The sequence below is a fragment of the Thunnus maccoyii genome, chromosome 23 (genome assembly GCF_910596095.1).
Source record: "Thunnus maccoyii chromosome 23, fThuMac1.1, whole genome shotgun sequence".
Classification (NCBI taxonomy): Eukaryota; Metazoa; Chordata; class Actinopteri; order Scombriformes; family Scombridae; genus Thunnus; species Thunnus maccoyii.
In genome coordinates this window covers 2,683,940-2,703,011 of record NC_056555.1, presented here as the reverse complement: position 1 = coordinate 2,703,011, position 19,072 = coordinate 2,683,940, and the positions used below count along the sequence as shown (strand labels likewise).

Genomic DNA, 19,072 nt, shown 5'->3' with positions numbered 1-19,072 from the left:
GTCATTCCACAGTCTTGAGGTATACTTGCATCAGTGACTCAAATTACAATAACCCATCCATCCATCTATCCATCCATCCATCCATCCATCCATCCATCCATCCATCCAATCATCCGTCCATCCGTCCATCCATCTTCCGCTGCTTATCTGGGAAAGGGTGGCGGTGGCATCAGACTGAGTAAGGAAACCCAGACATCCTTCACTTCAGCAATGCCCTCCAGCTCCTCCTGGGAAACCCCAAGGCGTTCCCAGGCCAGAAGAAATATGTAGTCCCTCCAGCATATTCTGGGTCTGCCCCCAGGGTCTCCTACCAGTTGGACATGCCCTGAACACCTCAAGAGGGAGGTGTCCAAGAGGCATCCTGACCAGGTGCTCAAACCAAAATCACAAATCACAATAACTGTGAATGAAAATTGATTTTCAAACATAGGAGGGAGAAAGAAATATCAACAGTCAACACAGTATTGCGGAAAAGACTGAAAATCTGCGGATCTCAGTTAAATGAGGATAGATCGTGTGTGTCTGAGCCTTAACTCACGCAGCCAAGAGAAAAATGAAAAGGAAGATCGTTTGAAACATGTTGCAAACGGCTTTACTGACAGTCTTGATTTGTCTTAAGTAAACTTCACACACATGTGTGATATGCATTAAGCTCCAGCCTCAGGAGCATCCGCTATGTGGGCGATGAAGATGGAAGAAAGAGATGAGGTGAGCTCTTCCTGCAGGCATGCAGCAGGGATTTACCTCTCTGACACTTCAGAGGAAGCTTTTCTTATACTGACAATATGAAAAGAAGAAGACCCTCACAAACACCCCTGGGAGCTGCTCAGTATGATTTATGCCATCTGCCACAGAGAAGCAATAACAGTAGGGTTAAGTGAGGGTCAAAAGAATAGTTCAAGATTACTGTCGAACTGGAAGCAGAGGGAAACAGCTAGCCTGGGTCTGTCCAAAGTTCAAAAATTCACCTATCAATACCTCGAAAGCTCACTGATTAAGAAGTTGTATCTCATTTGTTTAATCTGCATACAAACAGAAATAAGTGTTATGTATCTATATTGTCTTGTCTGGAAAATTTCCTGTTAGGGTGAATTTTAACAAAGTCATTTAACTCTTCAAATTATCAATATTTTGTACAATTACAAGCATTGATGTCCCAGAGTTTTGATACAGGACAGGAAATTTGTTCTAAGAGCTTTCTCAACTCCTCTAGGGATACGATTCTGGTGAAGTAATCCCTGAAAATACATGATTTACTGTTTTTTTATACTGCACTATTTTATTTGTGTACTTCTTTTTATTTTTCTTGGCATAAAATAGCCAAATCTAAAGACACTGTGTCTAAAAACAGTGGTATCAGCCTTATCAGATACAAGTGTGTGCAGGGCTGTAGTTAGGATTTTAGAAATACTGAGGTTTGGAGTCTAAAGTCCCCCCAGCAGAAGCCCCACCGACCTTCATTTTTGACAAGCCACCAAACAAACCCTGTACAGTTCACAGAGAATTAAAAAAACAAACTCAACTGTCCAACTATATTTTCTGTAAATAAATATATCCCCACATTATGGTCTAAAAGTCTTTTCTACACAGCCAGGTATGTTATTCTAGCGGAGAATACAAAATTTGTTTTGTATAAATGAACTTAGTATTTTGCCTCAGAGGTGTGTAACATGTGTAGAATGTAAACACCCCCCTACCCCCACAACTCCCCCAATTCACAGAAATAATCCAAAAGACATGATCTACAGTAGGTAAAAGAAGGTATTTGGGTTTCTATAAAATGTGCTCTTTCTGTTTTGACAGACACAGATGCTACAACTTCGAAGGCCTCATTTGCACTTACAAGCCAACATGTTGTTGTTGTTGTTGTGTTTCTTGTCGTCTGATGTTAGCTGGTTGTAGGATTCCAGGCTCTTCTCCAGCTTCTCCTCTCTGGTGGTTTGTTGCGTCACGTCCGCCTCCTCCTCCTTGGGCTCTGGGCTCGGTGTCTCAGGCTCGGGAGTCTGGAAGCTACAATCAGCAGCAGCAGAACATGTCACACTCTGACATGAAAACTGACTACTGATAGAGCAAGAAAGAACTGGTATCCTCTGTTTCCATTGTGTTTTGCATGCTTGGGATCCTTTTGCCCTTGTTCCACACTCTTCACTACTTAGCATTTCATCTGCAGTTTCAAAAATGAAGACTAGATTCTGGCTCCATAAACATCCCAGACTGCATACAATTCCACTCTATAGAACGTTTACAAGGCGGACACAGAGTTCATTTACTTTACTGGGCCATATCTCTTAGTGTAGATCAGTGCACATGCACCACTTACAACACCTTGAACACGACCATGTTCACAGATTTCCACAAAGCATAAGTAAACATATTTGCCATACAAGAATTATGTGATCAATATACCACACACTCAAAAAGTCCCAGTTGTCTCTTAAAATTATGAATAGATAAAGCTGTAGTAAAGGGGAGCGCTCAACTGTGATTGTCTGACACAGGCATGCATACGCGCACCCCAAATGACAGGCACACAGAGAGGGTCAGTAAAAACGGATATGTTTTGACGGTCAACTGGCCCAAAAACGTATTTTTTTGATTGGTCCACTGGCCCACTGGGAGAAAACAAGAAAACGTCATCAACATGCATCTTCCATCTGTGCCACTATAGTGGTAAACAATGAAGCTAAGCAAGAATCGAGCTTTCCATGCAACATCCTTCTTGGTCATGATAACTGCTGGAGGACAAATCATACAAACAAGGCTTCTGCTGCCACAACTCAACAAGATTTTCTTCTTTGTTGGAATCCCAAACATGTTGTTTTGCTTGTTTTACCTCCATCATTAGGTTTAGCACCAGTGTTGCGTTGATCAGTGCGTCATTTCATGCTGCATTCCTATCGGTTGATTAGTAGACGTGGGTCGCAGCAGCAGTCACATTGTGAGATGGTTATCCTAAATTTCTGACACTGTCAGAATTGTGTCCCAGATTATCTTTGGCCACAAGACTGTGACAACGGCCATCTGTGAACCTCTCTCACAGTGCGACATGGGACCACCGTTTTGGAGCCATGACCAAAGACACACATTTCTTTGATGTTGGTCATCTTTTGTCTGGAACAGCCCAAAATCGTACAGTGTATACCTGGCTTAAAAGAGCTTTAGCCTCTTTTAGCTTATTGTTTTGGTTTTCTGCCTCAGAAAATCAAAACTACCAGAGCTAAAAAGAAAAGAGATGATTTTTCCTCTGCCTCAAGTAGCCAAACAGTCAGTTAAATGCAGTTGTAAATTGAACTGTGTTTTGGGGCATGTTTGCTTTGACTGACAGGTGTCTCAGTCTGTCACATTTTGCCAAGGTGGTTTGTGCAACCTCTTCAACCAAATTTGGATTTTCTGGACTCAGTGTCTGATCAGGTTTCTCCTCTCTGATTCCTCTGGGTGATATCACTATCCATCCACTACAGAGTCATTAGGGTTTTGGGACCTAAAATTGAGTCACGAGCAAGAGAAAGTTGCAATTAAATCAAGATCCTAGCTAACACACACACACACACACACACACACACACACACACACACCTGTTTTCAGTGGTGGTGTTTGTAGGGGAGCTGGTCAGATCTTGGTCTCTGCTTTCGTCATCCTCAAAGGGTTGAAGGTTTACGATCTCTACGCGCTGAGGCTCTGTGCCCAGGTCCAGAATCACCACCCTCTGGCTTTCACACAGCTGAAACACACACATACACACACACAAATTAGAAAATGGGAGAGCTTAGCATGCTTTGCATTGCTGTGATTGAACATTGTGTTTAGAATTGCTCATTAAGACCAGTATTGGTACAAAAAAATTACTCAGTTCAGGTCTCCTTATTCAGAGCAAACTGTAACTCCTCTTTTGCTTAGCAACATGGAATTTACTTCTAAATGTGCTGTCAGTGTAAAATGACTACTATTATGTCAGTAAGACGTTTGTGCTGTCACATTAAGTCATGTTAAGTGCTTAAAATTACAATTTTTAGAGCTTGAAATAAATGATACTTAATAAATAAAATTATATTAACACAGGAAGAAAAAGCTAATTAACAGTACTTGAAATTTCTATTTCTATTATTGTAAATGAATGAATGGATGACTGAAGTGAATAAATGTGTGTTGTACTTTCACTGCTGAGGAATGAGGATGTTGTACACAGAGCTCAGGGGTGGCATCCCATTGGAGAGCAGCCCAGATCCAGCTCCCAGTCCTGGCTGAATCCAGCAGATAAATCCCTTAAAGCCCACCTGGCCACATTTCCACAAATCCTCTGTTATTGTCCTAGATTACACTTGGAGATGTTACGGCCACAATGGCCGATTAGCTGTTGTGTGGCAGATAGGGCCGGGTTTACAGATGGTGAATTTAACAGTGAGAGCTGAGAAGTGTGTCAGGATTCCTTTGATTTTTCTCCACCTGCTGCCCCTGTAGCCTCATCAGACAGCAGGAATTACCTATTTACCACCAGCGGACATCCACAAGGACAGATACAGTTTATGCAAAGGGACAAATATTTTCTGTGTCTCTTAGGAATTTTACATCTGGGAAAGTTGATAGTCCCACAGTTATACCTATCCTTGTTGACAGACCTAAACCCTGTTAAAACACTGATTGAATGCATCACCAACTGGATGGCCAACAATATCTTGCAGCTTAACAAAGATAAAACTAATATGCTTGTCATTGGTGCCAAAACTGCGGCGAGAAATTCAGTATGTTCTCATTTAGCCTCTCTCTCCCTGGAAGGTACCAGAGCACTCAGAATCAAGCTTAACCATTATCAACAAAAATTAATAGACGCTGTGGGAACTGATTTAATTATGACAAGCCTATGTGTCCACTGGGTCTGTGCAGGCTTCTCTACAGTACCTCATTGTCTATGCTGTTGGTCTCAGCCTGCGAATCCTTCACACTCTGCAGGGTCATGTCCCTGTCCTGCTGTGCTGACTCACACTTATCCTTTTTCACCTCCTCCACTCTCTGCACCTCCTGTAGATTGAAACAGAATCATGTCATGAGCTGTTTGTACAGTCGTCAGAGAAAAAAAGAAGTGTTAATGTTATTCATCACAATAAGTGACAAAGCAAGTTGGAGCCACTCATGTGAACCTCTATGAACTGGATACGGCAGAATGCACATTCATCATGCTGTAGAAAAGGTGGAGAAAGAAACAGAAAATAAAGTAGAAGAAAATAAAGTAAAACATGGTGGACCAAAAGAAAACCAAACAAACAGCATGTGTGACCAGAAGAAGACACAAGGATCTTTTTTGAATTGGTTGATAAACATAGACATAAATTACTTGAAAGTGTGACTCAGAAAGGGTTGATAAATCACCTTACTCAGGACATGTGTGATCAAGATGATTACCAGAATTACCAGAATGACTATTGAATGAATACTGGAAAAATATTATATTTAAAAGACATTTTGTGTAGTTTTACTGTATTCTTTGTGGCAGTGACAACACCAGAGTGACGTGTGTATGTGCAAGTATGGGAAAAGGTTAGTAGAGGGTGTTACCAGATTTGGGTGTCTGTGCAGTGTTACACCCCATTTTGCATTCTATAACAATAGCAGGGCTGTTGAATGTTAATGCAACAAGATGACATCGATGATGATTGTCATAAATGTAATAAATGAAGTTCAGTTTCATATCACTACAGTTTTAGCCACTGGAGTGAAAAATACTTTACACAACAATTAAAAAAAACTTGCTACATTTTATAACAGATCTTTTGAAAGCAGCCATGTAAGAAATCTGATCGGGGAACTGCTCAAACTGCAGGCAAAAAATGTCTGACCTGCCACAAATCCAACCAATCATATGACAACCAGATTGTTAATTGATCAGGCAATTAATCATAAATAAATAATACAGTTTAAGCTCAAGACCTGTGTTTGGGTTGCAGATAAAACTTTGCATTTGAGTTTACATTTAAGGCTGTGAAAATGCTGGCAGTGTTAGGGATACCATTAGTGATTAGTAGGATAATATAAGTATTAACTGTTAGCATTAATGGTTATCTTGAGTTAGTAAAACTAGCTGATGTAGACCACACCAAGCAGTTTGTTTAGTGTTATTTTATAGGTTATACTGTGATCTTTGGACACAGTGATGTGTATTTGGGATGCTCTTAAGAAGAGAACATTGTTGGAAGAACAGTAATTGGCTGATAGGGTTGGCCTGCAGAGAGTTATCCAGATAAGACTCATAAAGCTAGGATTTCGTATTAGCGGGGATTCAGACCGACCTGTCTTAAAAGAATGCAGGGGGCTGTGTTGGTGCTGGTGGGATCTGAAATATGATTTAGGAAGTCTGGTTTGAATAACAGATCTGTGAATTTGAAGCATCTCTTATCAGATGCCAAAACTCTGCATGGCAATTTATAATATTCACAGACAAGATATTACAAAACTGGAAAGTTATCAAAGTGGCAATTTTTTCTTTTTCTTTTGTTGTAACGTAATCCACCAGCAATGTACGCTTGCATATATGTGATTGGCCAACATAGTGCCTTGCTGGATGACATCACCTTATGACAAAACACAGAGTTTTCAAACTGTAGAATAGTTCATGATAGAACTGTGTGGACATAGAAAGTTTTACTCATACAGAGGGGAAAATAAGTATGAAGTGTCTATTTAACTTGATTTCTGTAAAAAAAGGAAATCACAGAGTGTGATTGAGTTCATATGTAATGTATGCATTTAAAGCTTTGCTGTTATTGTGTAATGTTAAAGTGAAATCTGGGAAGTTTATATGACCCCGTTTGCATTCTAGGACAATAGTATGAGTTGAGTTAATGCTAAATCATGACATGAACAGGGTTACTGACTATTAACTGTACATAAGTAACTCCTGTTATTAAATGTTTTACACCATTTTAGACACAGTGTTTCATTCTGTGCCAATAACAAAATGCTGTGTTATACAAAATTTGATTAGGTAATCTTGTTACATAAAACTCTCCAGAATATTTGCTAAACAGTTAATAAAAGACATACTTTGAACTTTTTTGCTGAGTTTTTAGAATTTTGCTTGAAGGGGACGTATTATGAGCATTTTCAGGTCTATATTTTTAAATCTGAGGCTCTACTGGAATATCTTTGCATGATTTACAGTTCAAAAAACTTCTTATTTATCTTATACTGGCCCTTTACACAGTGGTTCAACCTCTGTTTGAAACAGACCGTTTTAACTCCTGTCTCTTTAAGCCCCCCTCTTGAGGAGCCCACTCTGTTCTGATTGGTTAGCTTCTGGAAGTTGTGTCACGGCCGACTTCTGACAGCTCTGGCTAGGTCAACAAACCATAAAACAAACTACAGTAGCAGGATACATGTTTGAGCTGGAATCCAAAATACAAGAGTGGACCACGCAAACAACACATGGAAAAACTCTAGCAGCAACCTTAGCAATCAAGGCTACAGAATGGATGGCCGTTTATGGGCATGCATTACGTACTGACGTCAGCTCATCTGCGAGGAAGAAAAAAAGTTCTTGCAGGGAGCATTTCTACAAATGTTAACCTCAAGTTTTGGAACTTTCACCATGTTTAGCATAGATATCTGACATAACAGTATATAAATGACAGAAAACAAGAAAAATCATGATATGTCCCCTTGAAAATGTGTACAATGTTTGGATGATGACTAATGATGCTACAGTTGGAACTGGTTGCTAGCAGAGGTTGAAGTTTGGAATTTATTAAAGTGGCAATGACTGTGATGTAAAAAACCGAAATAAAAACCCCATCAACCTGTGATGCCTCTGTGTGAGTCCCCGCAGCCTCAGCAGTCGACCTGCTCTGCTCCATGTGAGCCACCTTCAGCTGCTGCAGAGCCGCTTCCAGCTCCAAAGGGTCTGCACAAGCACCCTCTGCATGGGTCCGGGTCTGATCACACACATACACAGTCACACGCATTTGAGTTAACTGATAGTTTGACATTTTTTCAAAACCTAAGAAATAGAGAGAGGAATAGGTACACACTTATTGGGTGATGTTACCTGCAGGATAACAAAGGGGTTGTCTTTGTTGAAGGAGGGTGAGCGGGATGGGGTTTCTCTCTTCTTCTCTCGGAGTGATGAAGCCTGCTGGTTTCTCCTCATCCTCTCCAGCTGTTCCTCCACGCTCATCCTCGTTCTGCCCACCTCTCGCTCCCCGAATCCCATCTGATCCACTGCACTTCTGGGGCGATCCTGCACAGGACAAGACTCAGTGTTATACTCTCTTTTTCTTTTATTAAATGGTGAATCTGTGTTTTTGCTTTAATGTCAGTTAACAGGTCAGTTCACTTCTGTCCAGAACAAAGATATCTCAATAACTAATATGTTGTCTGTTTTGTTCAAGTTCACACTGTCGAAGACTGCAGTCTCGAGCGGCCACTGACAGAGCTTTAGACTTAGAGTGATGTTTTTAAATCTCTGAGTGAGAGTTTACGGTCAGGATGTATGCCTCATATTGCTGTTATGGCAGTGCAGTGTAGGTGTAGTGTGGGTGGCTGTAGGAATAACAGCCATGAGGAATAGTTACATCAGATCCTTTGTTTGAGTAAATGTGGACTGGCTTTATCTATAGTTACAGTGTATCTATATTTTCAACCTTGATATAACAGAAGGAGAGTTAGAAACATTGCATTCACTAATTCCTTCCAATTGTGTCTAATTTTTATCATTGTTAAGCTACTGTCAATGAAAATGAACACTTCCTGTATTAAAATCCTAACAGGAAAGGGAGGGATTATGCCCTTTAAGGCATTGGAAGACTTTTAATGTGAAACATCTGTGCACGGCACAAGTGTAACACTGGATAAAAAAATGTCAAAGTAGAACTTATTGTAAGAACAGTATTTCCATTAGAAAGAGTAACTCAGTGTGGCAGAGTGGTGAGTGTGACATGACTCTGTTGTTGTACTGATGGAATTAGTGTTGTGGAAATATACATCATCCTGCATCTATACATCAGGTAAACATGTAGGAAACATTTGCATGTATCAGGGGTTAGGGGGAAATTAGAAATAAAGGTCTGTCTCTAATATAAGCCAGTTCCAAATAAAGGCCTGGTTCTCTCCAGTGTAGAGGTATATAAAGGCCTCAGCCTGTATTTGAGAATTCACTAATTCATTTCAATCACATTTACTTAGCTGTTTTTTTGATCGGTGTTAGTCTTTATTTGATAAATACAAGCCCTGACAGAATAACAAATACAAAGGCACTTTTAAGTATCTTTTTGAGAAAGTCTTTATGAACGAAAAAGAAGACAGTATTTGATCATCAAACCAGAACACGAGACGGAGATTTGAACAAGAACTTTCTGCTCTGAGGTGTGAAGAAAAGCAGTGAACCTGAAGGGAAAAGGGAGAGTCCTCTGTCAGGTTAAACTCTCAAGGTGATATATGCAAAAATTGTTCCTACAGCAAATATACTGCGTGCTCTGAAAGAGAGTGACATGATTGTAAATGCAGATGTATTTCCTTTGTGACGGTGCAGCTTAAGCATTTCTCAAAGGAATATGTGGCGGCACAAAAAGTCAACACAACAGCTATCCTCCAGGCTGTTTCTGACACGTTTGCTGAATTAGAATCGGTTCATTTAATCTCAACTTTTTTTTGGTCTCTGTTGATGCTTAAGGCAAAACTTACGGATCTGGATTCAGGCTTCTTGGTCTTCCTCAAGGTGACGTAAGAAGCAATGGTGGAGGACTCGGGAGGGCTCATGGGAGATTTGGTCCTGGGAGGAACGATGCCCACCGGGTAAGGGGGCACTGTTGGGGAGACGGCAGGGAAAGCTGTCACTTACACATTAGCACACAAACACTGCAGTCAGGCTAATTGTTCATGTTGTGGCAGAACATTTAGCCACACAAAAGACACAAAACATGTGAACAGAAACAGGACTGCTTAGCAGCAAGTTGTAATTTTGAAAAATATTTGATGTGTATTTTTTAGTGCAATTAGAACAGAATGAATCAACCTTATTTCTTTTGTCTTGTACAAATAAGAAATTGTGAACAATTGTGATAGAAATCCCAAATATCATGTGTGTTTCCACTGATTAGCTTAAAAACATTCAGACAATGCCTGCTCTTTAATTGGGAATTAAAATGGCATGTCTTTAATGTTGTTTTTAATAGTCTTAATTCTAAAAACCAGGGGAGAAAAAAGGATCCCGAAGGCAGTTAAGATTAAGTGGAGGAGTAGAATTGAACCTGATCTCACAACACCTGTTACTGAATGTCGGTCCAGACTGAAATTCTCAACAACTGTTTGATGGATTGCAGTAGAATTTTGTACATTCATAGTCCACAGAGGGTATGTCCTAATGACTTTGGAGATCCCCTGACTTTTCCTCTAGCACCAGCAGGTCACTTATCCTGTGAAATATCTTAACTTGATGGATTGACACAAAATTTTGTACAGCTTCATGGTTCCTAAGAGTTGAAACCTAATGACTTTGGCAATTCCCTGGATTTTCTTCTAGGGCCACCAGCAGGTTAAAATTTTTGGATTTGAGTGAAATGTCTCATTACTTACTGGATGGATTGCATACAATTTAGGTCCCCCTAAGGTCTCAGGGGGACTGCTCAACTTTCACATAGTGCAATCATCAGCTCAAAATTTCAATTGGTCTGATACTTTGGTTTATGACAGAATACCTGTCAAACTAATGCCATTCCCATAAGTCACAGCTGTACATGGTAACATGGTAAACATTATGTTTGCTTAACACCAGCATGTTAGCATTGTCCTTGTGAGCATGTTAGCATGCTGACATTAGCATTTAGCTCAAAGCAGTGCTTAAGTATAGCCTCACAGAGTTACTACTTTGGCTGGAGACACCTATTCTTTGATTTTTAGCAAAAGAGAAGGTAGACAGCAGAGGGGATAAAGGACTCAGAGTAATAATTCATTTTGAAGCAATAAGAGTTTACCTGCTAACATGTACTCAGGTAGGTTCAATGTGCTCATATAATTTCCTCATGTTTTGCTTGTGACAAAAAGAACTAAGATCCTACTGTTTCACTCCAATAATCTCAATGATCTCAACAGTACTATTCAGTCACTTTCTGTCCTTCACTGTCAGACTGTGGAATCAGCAAATAAAAGAAAAGGTCAATAGACTCTCAATAAAAAATTGTTAAAAATGACTTAAATGAATAACTGAACTGAAGAGTTTATCCAAGCTGACTAAAGCTGTCATCCTGCACCAAGAAGCAATCTACAAACTTTTAAGAGTCACCTCTAAAGCCTACAAGCATTGAGTATTTAATCCTCAAAGGATTTCAGAGGAATTTTCCTTAGATACAGTGGGCTTACACTGGAAAACAACTAAATCCAAGCACAATACATGTTTCGCCACTGGACTGGAGAACAGAGAAAATGTGAATGCTCAGAAGTCCTGATAAAAGTGCAAGGATGTTAGTTTTATGGGACTGAGTCTAAAAGTACCTTTTGAGACGGTCTCTTTACTGTCAGCAGCAGTGTCGGTCTTGTCTTTGTCCTCGCCATTGGCCTCGTCCACCTCCTCCTTCACTGTGGTTAGCTCAGGCTCGCTCTTATACAGCCGATAGTCTGGAGCTTGCTGCGAGGGGGAAGGGAGAGAAGACTCAGGGTCAGAATAAAAACCTTGAGAGTTTTCAGTGGTTCTTTGGTTGCGCTAATAGATGTAAAGTAATATTCATATCATGTCATTCATAACAGCTCATATGAACCTTTTTAAAATAACTAAAAATAAACCAGTTGATTTGGATAATGTCTTGTTGTTGTTAGGTGAAAACCTTGTATCTCCAAATTGTCAACTTTTCAGGAATTTCTATTCTTCCATCCAAGACATAAAAAAGACACATGGACAAAAGGAAGGTGTTGCAGAGAAGATGATTTCTAAGTAAATGACACAGACAGGCAGATTTGGGCTTGCCTTAGTCTTATGTAAAAACATGAAAATAACCAGACTTGGAGATGCAAGGTTTCCAACTGACAGCCTCTGTGTGTTCTTCATGGCAAAAAAAGTGCACTAAAATAGCACAAACATAAAGAAGAGTAGTTATCTGGTCACACCAGCTATTTGTAAATCCATGCCTAAGTTAGTGTGTAAAGTCCTTCCTATGTCATCAGTAACTACCATATAGTTTCAAACTAGATAGATTGTACCATTAAAACTAAAGAGGTGTCTTAACCAGTGAAGTCTTCAGTAATATTTAAATTGGTTGTCAGGAATCATTGATATCCCTGTTCAATCAAAAGTAATAAACTATACATTTTTACTTGGTTACAATCAGTCTACATTAGATCTTACAAACACTTGGTGCAACTGACTTCAAGTACTATATATTGTATTCAGAGGCAAGACACACTCAAGATACACATGCATAAATTCAAACACAATAAAACATCAATCTCACAATGATGATATTCCACATATGAATACATGAACCAGAACAGGTCTGAACAAGACACTGTAGGAGAGTGACAATGATGACTGGATGGAGGATGAATTGCAGGGAGAAAAAAGAAAAAAACACTGAAATGAATAACATCATGTTAAATGGCACGTGTTGTGGAAAGCGGTCACTTCAATGTACATAAATTCAGCCTCTCGAGTTGAGATGTGAAAATGATGAGAATTCATGTGAAAATGGTTATAAGCACACAAGTCCTCTGAAACGAAGAGTTCAGATGCAGAGACTCAGTGTGCTAATCGATGGCGGTCACAGCAACAACCAAACCAAAGATGTGGATGGAGGGAGCAGATGGGAGGGCATGAACGTTTGCAGCGGTTCTTACGCTGTGAGCTCCATTCCTGGAGCCAGGCTTGCGGTCCTCAGGACGGTGCGTGTGGGGGGCCAGGCGGCCGCTGGGGTGTGAGTGGTAGGGGGGCACGTGAGGGGGGCGCTCTGATGAGTCGTAGTACTGGGGAAGGGGCGGGCGGGGGGGCACGCTCTCGCCCTCCTTGAGAGGACTGAGTGGCAGCAGCGTCACTGCCTGTTAACAGTTAACACAGCTGGTGTCATTGGAAGGAAACTATGGTATCACTGGAGTGCTCTTCCTGTCGTGAGCTGTAAGCAGGGCTACTTTACTATTTCAAGAGGTTCTTGTTGATGTGTTCAAGAACATGTTGACTATTGGCTTCCATACAAGTACAGAGCTACATTGTCTGAAAATGAAACCCACAAGACAAACAATGTTTTGGACATCATGAAAAGGATAATATGAATTGGGACACCTTAACTCAAGGTCCACTTACTAGCTTTTTTTTAATCGTCTTCCTCACTGACAAGATATTTTGCTCTGTGTAGGAGTGTCCTCACTGATCGTATATGTTGTCAGTGGTGGTTGGAATTAAGATTAAAATACTGGTCAGTGTGAGCAGGTTTCCTGTCACTGTTGTCTTTATGCTCCTGTCAGCCTTCACCTGAACTCTAGGAAAAGCAGCTTACCATCCTCCACGTTATCATGTAAGTTCCATACGTATGTTACGTGATGAAAACTGAGCACCCGCTTTTAAAAATGCAATGAGATGCAGTTGAATGCTCAGGGAACAGGGAACTCTACAATCTAGAATGTCTGAGAAATCATGAACACAGCGACAAGCTAATCTATCAAATCTCGAGTTTGAATATTCACCAAGTTGATTTAGGCCTAGATGGTAGGAAATTAATCGACACCTTTAGGGTGTTTTCAAACCTATGTAGGTTCACTCTGGAATGAATCAGTAGATGAGTTGGTAAACTTTGTTTGGTTTCCACATCCCAGCATGCAAAGTGCACCTGGCTAGGGGAGCTGTTTAGCTCAAACTTTCAGAGTGCGCTTCACAGTCAGGTCAGACTGAAGTTGGATTGTGTTCCCACCACAAATGAACTGCTCCAGAATTAATTTGTGACCGGACGGAGACTTCTTCCTCTAAAGGGTCTCTGTGTGATTGTTTTGGTCTACACTAGTACAATTGCTGTGTTCGGATCTGATCAAACAAATCGTACTTAGGAGGAAAACCAACCAGAGTCTCATTCAAACTTAACAACGCAGATTTGAAAACACCCTCAGTGTGTTTTGTAAAACGGTCTGCAACAGTATAGAACATACACAATAGTCAATAACAAACATAACCACCTTTATGTTGCTGGGATGAATGCATGTACAATGGTACATGCATTCATCCCATGTTGGTTACTTCTAGCAAAATCACAGACTCGTTCCGTTTTCAGAAATGAGTTTTTAGACACACGATTGAGCTCTTTAAAATTTGGTTTTGCCTCTGGCTCCAGAGTGAGTGTAATGCCATGTGGCTGTTCGACTGCGCCATACCTCATTCTTCTGTATGCTGGAGAGTGGTTTGGAACCAGGAAAACCTGCTGAGAAAAGAGAAAATGGATTGTCATTTTCTATCACAAAAGACACCTGTTGAATCATTTCTTGCAAAGTAATTAGTCCTCATTTTACTCATGTGACTACGTTTCCTTTTACATCACAGACCCAATGTGGAATAAAGCAAAGTTGTCAGATCCACTGTATGCACAATATAGGTAGATGTCCTTCTAAGAAATTCATTTTTCATTCTCCATCATTTCTTTAGTGCAGTATAGGAATAATTAAGAAACAACCCTCTCTTACTCACCGCTGTCTGTGCTCCGCTGTGGTTTGTTTTTAGTCAGAGCCTCCATCACGTCTTGGATCCTCCACAGCTCCTTCTGGATCTGGATGTGCCGCTGGCTTGGAGGCTCTGTCTGAGGACACATAAACACACACACAAATGTTGTTAAAGACATGAACACTGCAGAAAAGGTGTGAGTGTTCCCGTATGCATGGATGTGTGTGTTACCTGTGGGCTGCCCAGGGCCTCCAGCTGCTCCAGTAGGTTGGACTTGGCCAGAGTGACATCTGCCTCTAACCTGTCGTACTCCCTCCAGGAGCGCTCCAACTCCTGAAACCAGGATTCCAGCCAACAACAGGGTCATGGGACTGTGTGTGTGTGTGTGTGTGTGTGCGCGTGCGTGTGCATGCGTGCCCAAAGCTCTGCTTCCCTAAAGAAATCCTTTCAACTTGTCTCCTGTGAACCTCACCGCATATGAGCGGTACTGTGCATATATAAGGACGGTTTTCACAAATAAGACGTTTGAAATTCTTCAGGTTTGTTGCCTGTTCTGTATGTACATATGGTTTAAATAAACCGTAAATGTTATATATGAATGAATAGAGGAGAGTGTCAGGGTCCCAGGGATATAAGAACTATGTTGATGGGTCATTCTGTGTCTTTAGTTTTTTCATTTGGGATGAATATGTTGTGAGTTTTTATCCTACAATTCCCATCATGCTTTGGGTGTTGGATACACCTGAACCCTGTTTTTTCAATAGAATCTTCTCTTCCTTTGTCCAGTTCCCCTGTCAGCTACACTCTCCGTTCAACATTCAAGATTTAGTTTATTGTCATTTTCTTGTGTATTTGCATACACAAAAAAACAAAATGCTGTTCCTCCCAGGCCACAGCAGTGGGCTGGGATGTTAGCTTATGTGCCCTTACGGTTGACGAAAATGTTATTTCTGTAATGTCACCCAGTCTTGGGACATACACAATAAAAGTATGAACATGTCTCTAATTTTAAATAAGTAAATAAATGAACCCATAATTTGCATAAATGCAGCTTGTTTTTTAATAATGCAAATTGATGATGATTGGGGAAATAAATAAGGTGCTTTACTGCTGGGATCGGACTACACAATGAATTTGTCTTTTGAGTTGGTTACTGTGTCAGATTAGACAATCAGAGTCATCAATTCTTGACATCACTTGACAGAGAGACATGGCAGACTGCACATTACACCCTTACCAATCACATCATGACCTATGGAGGTGATGCTTAAGGTGCCAAGGGAAGTCACGGTTCTATCTGACAGCACCAACTTCAAATGTTTACATATGTACTGTTAAAGGGAAATTTTGCCATGATTTATGTGGCTATCCAATCCAAGCGTCAGCCTCTCTCTGCTGCATTTCTTCAGCCATATACTCTGGCTCAAATAAATACGAGTGAATATCCGAGTCAGCCAGAACACTGTAAAATGTATCCTCGTCCGTAACATCCTCTGCACTCATATTTTTGGATGCCATTTTTGCTGTTGGAAATGTAGCTAGTTTGCAATACAAGCAAAGAGAACAAGGAAGTTTTGTTTTTGAGTGGCATCTACAGCATCCCCCCTGGCTACCCAGAGGCAGAGACTAGAAATCCAAGCTGAAATAGCCTTTAACACAGTTTCGTTGAAAGTGAAGCTGGAACCGTTTATGGTCACTATGTGGTGAAGGTAGGCTCTGTCTGGGCTTCTCCATTGATGGTCAAATAGTTACAGACTCACTTAAATGAAATAAAACTTCATTTTTGTTTCTCATCTCTGTTGGCTCACCTCACAGAACATATGTAGAAGTTGTCAGACTAAGAGAGAGAAGGCAAGAAAAGCTAGTCTTTTACTCAGAATGTCGTGGGGCGTCCAGGATGATGCATCTTTTTCTTCCACTCGGCCAAAACGATCCACGGGATAAAAAGTAATTGTCGCACCCTGCACTCATTTTTTTGTCTGAAGGATAAGGCTATTTCCAGGCTGATATTGTGTAGAAGGATCTCAGCAGAAGCGGGATCAAAGTTAGATTTATTACTGCCAAAACTGTTGCTGCAAAGCTGCATTTTCCCTGTTGCCGTAAGGCTGTGAGGACTTTGGTTTTTGTAAAAAGAGATGCTATTGTCCAGATGTTTGCTTCCAGCACAAGGTCTGATCCTAAAAGTGAGATGAAAAATGTGTCACTTTCATCACTTTTAGCCAGTTAGGACTGATTTCCTATTCTGAGATGCTTGATAAATACAATAAGCACAATTTATTATAACCAGAAATGGACCAAATTGCCAGTGTAAAAACTCCTGTAGGAGTTTTTCATCAATATGCTGTCCTGCAGTGATGTGTGTATGCGAGAGTGTGTTGATGCGTGCTCACAGTGTTGACTCTGGACAGCTCTCTGCAGGTGCTGAGCAGGCCGTTCTGCAGCACGTCTCTCTGCTGGACCAAGCTCTGCATGGCTGCAGCGTTTGAGCCGCTCTGTTCACTCAGCTCCTGACTGGCAGACAGCAGGGCTGTCTCCAAAGTGTGCTGCAACACAACACACACACACACACACAGAGTGACTTATTGTACTACTGCAAACAGACACACAGAAACATCAGAATGTGCACACATAACAGTTGTACCTTCTCTCTGTGTAGTTGCTGCAGTTTCTCCTCCTGCATCCTCACCGCCTTGTCCTGCTCACACAGTCTGCTCAGCTTGGTCTGACACACAAACACACACACACACATGAGCTACAGTTTCTTGGAAATGTGTTGTCTGTTTGACTGAAGGTTGTGTATATGTCTTACATCTATGTCGGCCTCCTCTGTGCGCTGGATGAGGGAGCTGTCTTTGTAGTCTCTGTCATCTGGGCTGATCTGGAATGAGGAGGTACAGTCAGAGATGGACAGCAGGGGGCGACAAAAACATACTGTTAGGAAGAGCCATGAAGAGTATCCCAATTGCTATTTTTTGCAATTTGGGGTAAAAAAAATGACCTGAACTTTCAATCTGTTTTTACCCAGATGATAGAGGGTGCTCTCTGATGTGACTGACAATCACATCTCAAAATTCCAGAATTTAATAACTTTTGTGATATAAATGCTGTTCAAAGTCATTTTCCCTCAAATGCCTCAGATTTTAAAGAGAAACTCTTCATATGCTTCCTGCTGTTCACTCCAGAGTCAGAGAGTGAGGGGATGAACGAGATGAATATTCACGAATCCTGTTTAATTTCCCTTGAAGCTGTTTACCCAGGTGTTACCAGGGATATTGTGGCTGGATATTATAATGTTGAAAAATGCAGAGGGAGGTGTAGCCTGAGAGGATGGAGACACACGGATAAAGAGCAAGTTAAAACCCAGATTCTTCTATTAATCTATGAAATGTTTCTTCAGGTCATACAGATGCTTTGGGTTAGGGTTAGGGCTATGATCTATGAGGAAAGTCTGTCTTGCAGACTGAATTCAGGGCGAAAAGTCCCCCTTTCACCAACTGGTGCTCATTTCATTTTGTGGCAGCACCCCCTAATGTAAAAAAGAATATAAATATATCCTTCCATATTGTGTGTTTAAGAAAAAAGTCTTCCCATTGATCCTGGTTGCTTTACATGAATCAGTTCTATTTATTATGTATCCTCCCTTATCCTCTTCTCATTTCCTATAGAGCATCCTCGGTTACAATGCCTTCCAAGCTTAAGAAGGGTTCCTGATTAATCCTCACTTTTAACAATAACCTGATTTTAGAAATGTCATCATAATGGGAAACCCAGATTCCTTTTACAGGTCAAGGGATTAAGAAAAACCTGGATAACAAAGCTATATTTTTGCTTTGGAAACCTGAGTTGCCTTATAAATCTGATCAGAACTTGTTCTTTCTCTGCATTTGCATAAAAATTACTCAGGCTCAGAAAAACCCATGGCAGAAAAAATGTTGCAGAATCAATAGGGTTTTTTCTGTATCACGAAACCTACTGATCTCTCTGGAGTAAGTTAGGTGTCGGTTTCCACAACTAAGCAGAATATGTAAAATTTGGGCACAGTAAGGAAAAAAAGTGCTCTAGCACAACAACGTCTGTTCAGTCAGTGAACCTTCAGTCCAAATCGCTGACTAACAGCTCTCTCTTTAAGCAGTAATGTTATGTAACAGAACAGTTTTCTTACACAGCATGTAAACTTAAAAGACTCCTAAAGTCCGGCTGAAATCAAATGTAGTCATCCCTTTTTGCTGTCAAAAAGAATGTCCACATGCTTTTAATTATTAAAAAAAAGAAAAAAGATTTTGTAGCTACAAACTTGTGCTGTGGTTACATGTCTAGGGCAGATGGGCATCTAACGGGATCAAAGTGACATTTGCAGGTATGTTTACATGCTGTTTAATGTGCTGCAGCTAAGCAGCTCATTGGCTATCTAGCCTGCTAACTGATGTTAGCGATGCATTTTTCCAGGGTGAATTCTTATTT

At 40.6% G+C, this 19,072-nt stretch overlaps 1 protein-coding gene across 8 annotated transcripts in view; it reads right to left on the bottom strand.

The window, feature by feature from the left end:
* Positions 1–19,072, bottom strand: part of LOC121890395 (pleckstrin homology domain-containing family A member 5-like) — a 261,999-nt gene that overhangs the window by 3,874 nt on the left and 239,053 nt on the right. For 5 of the 8 annotated variants that reach the window (XM_042402602.1, XM_042402591.1, XM_042402597.1 and 2 more), the window contains 13 exons: positions 17,421–17,489; positions 17,253–17,333; positions 17,002–17,154; positions 14,843–14,944; positions 14,639–14,747; positions 14,329–14,375; positions 11,476–11,608; positions 9,670–9,791; positions 8,036–8,227; positions 7,788–7,922; positions 4,897–5,016; positions 3,576–3,721; positions 1,844–2,010 (listed from right to left, as the gene is read on the bottom strand). In XM_042402602.1, the coding sequence (XP_042258536.1) occupies positions 1,844–2,010; positions 3,576–3,721; positions 4,897–5,016; positions 7,788–7,922; positions 8,036–8,227; positions 9,670–9,791; positions 11,476–11,608; positions 14,329–14,375; positions 14,639–14,747; positions 14,843–14,944; positions 17,002–17,154; positions 17,253–17,333; positions 17,421–17,489 (1,576 nt within the window). Of the gene's footprint in view, positions 1–1,843; positions 2,011–3,575; positions 3,722–4,896; positions 5,017–7,787; positions 7,923–8,035; positions 8,228–9,669; positions 9,792–11,475; positions 11,609–14,328; positions 14,376–14,638; positions 14,748–14,842; positions 14,945–15,647; positions 16,789–17,001; positions 17,155–17,252; positions 17,334–17,420; positions 17,490–19,072 lie in introns of those variants that run through there. The other 3 variants (XM_042402596.1, XM_042402598.1, XM_042402599.1) reach the window with 3 other exon arrangements.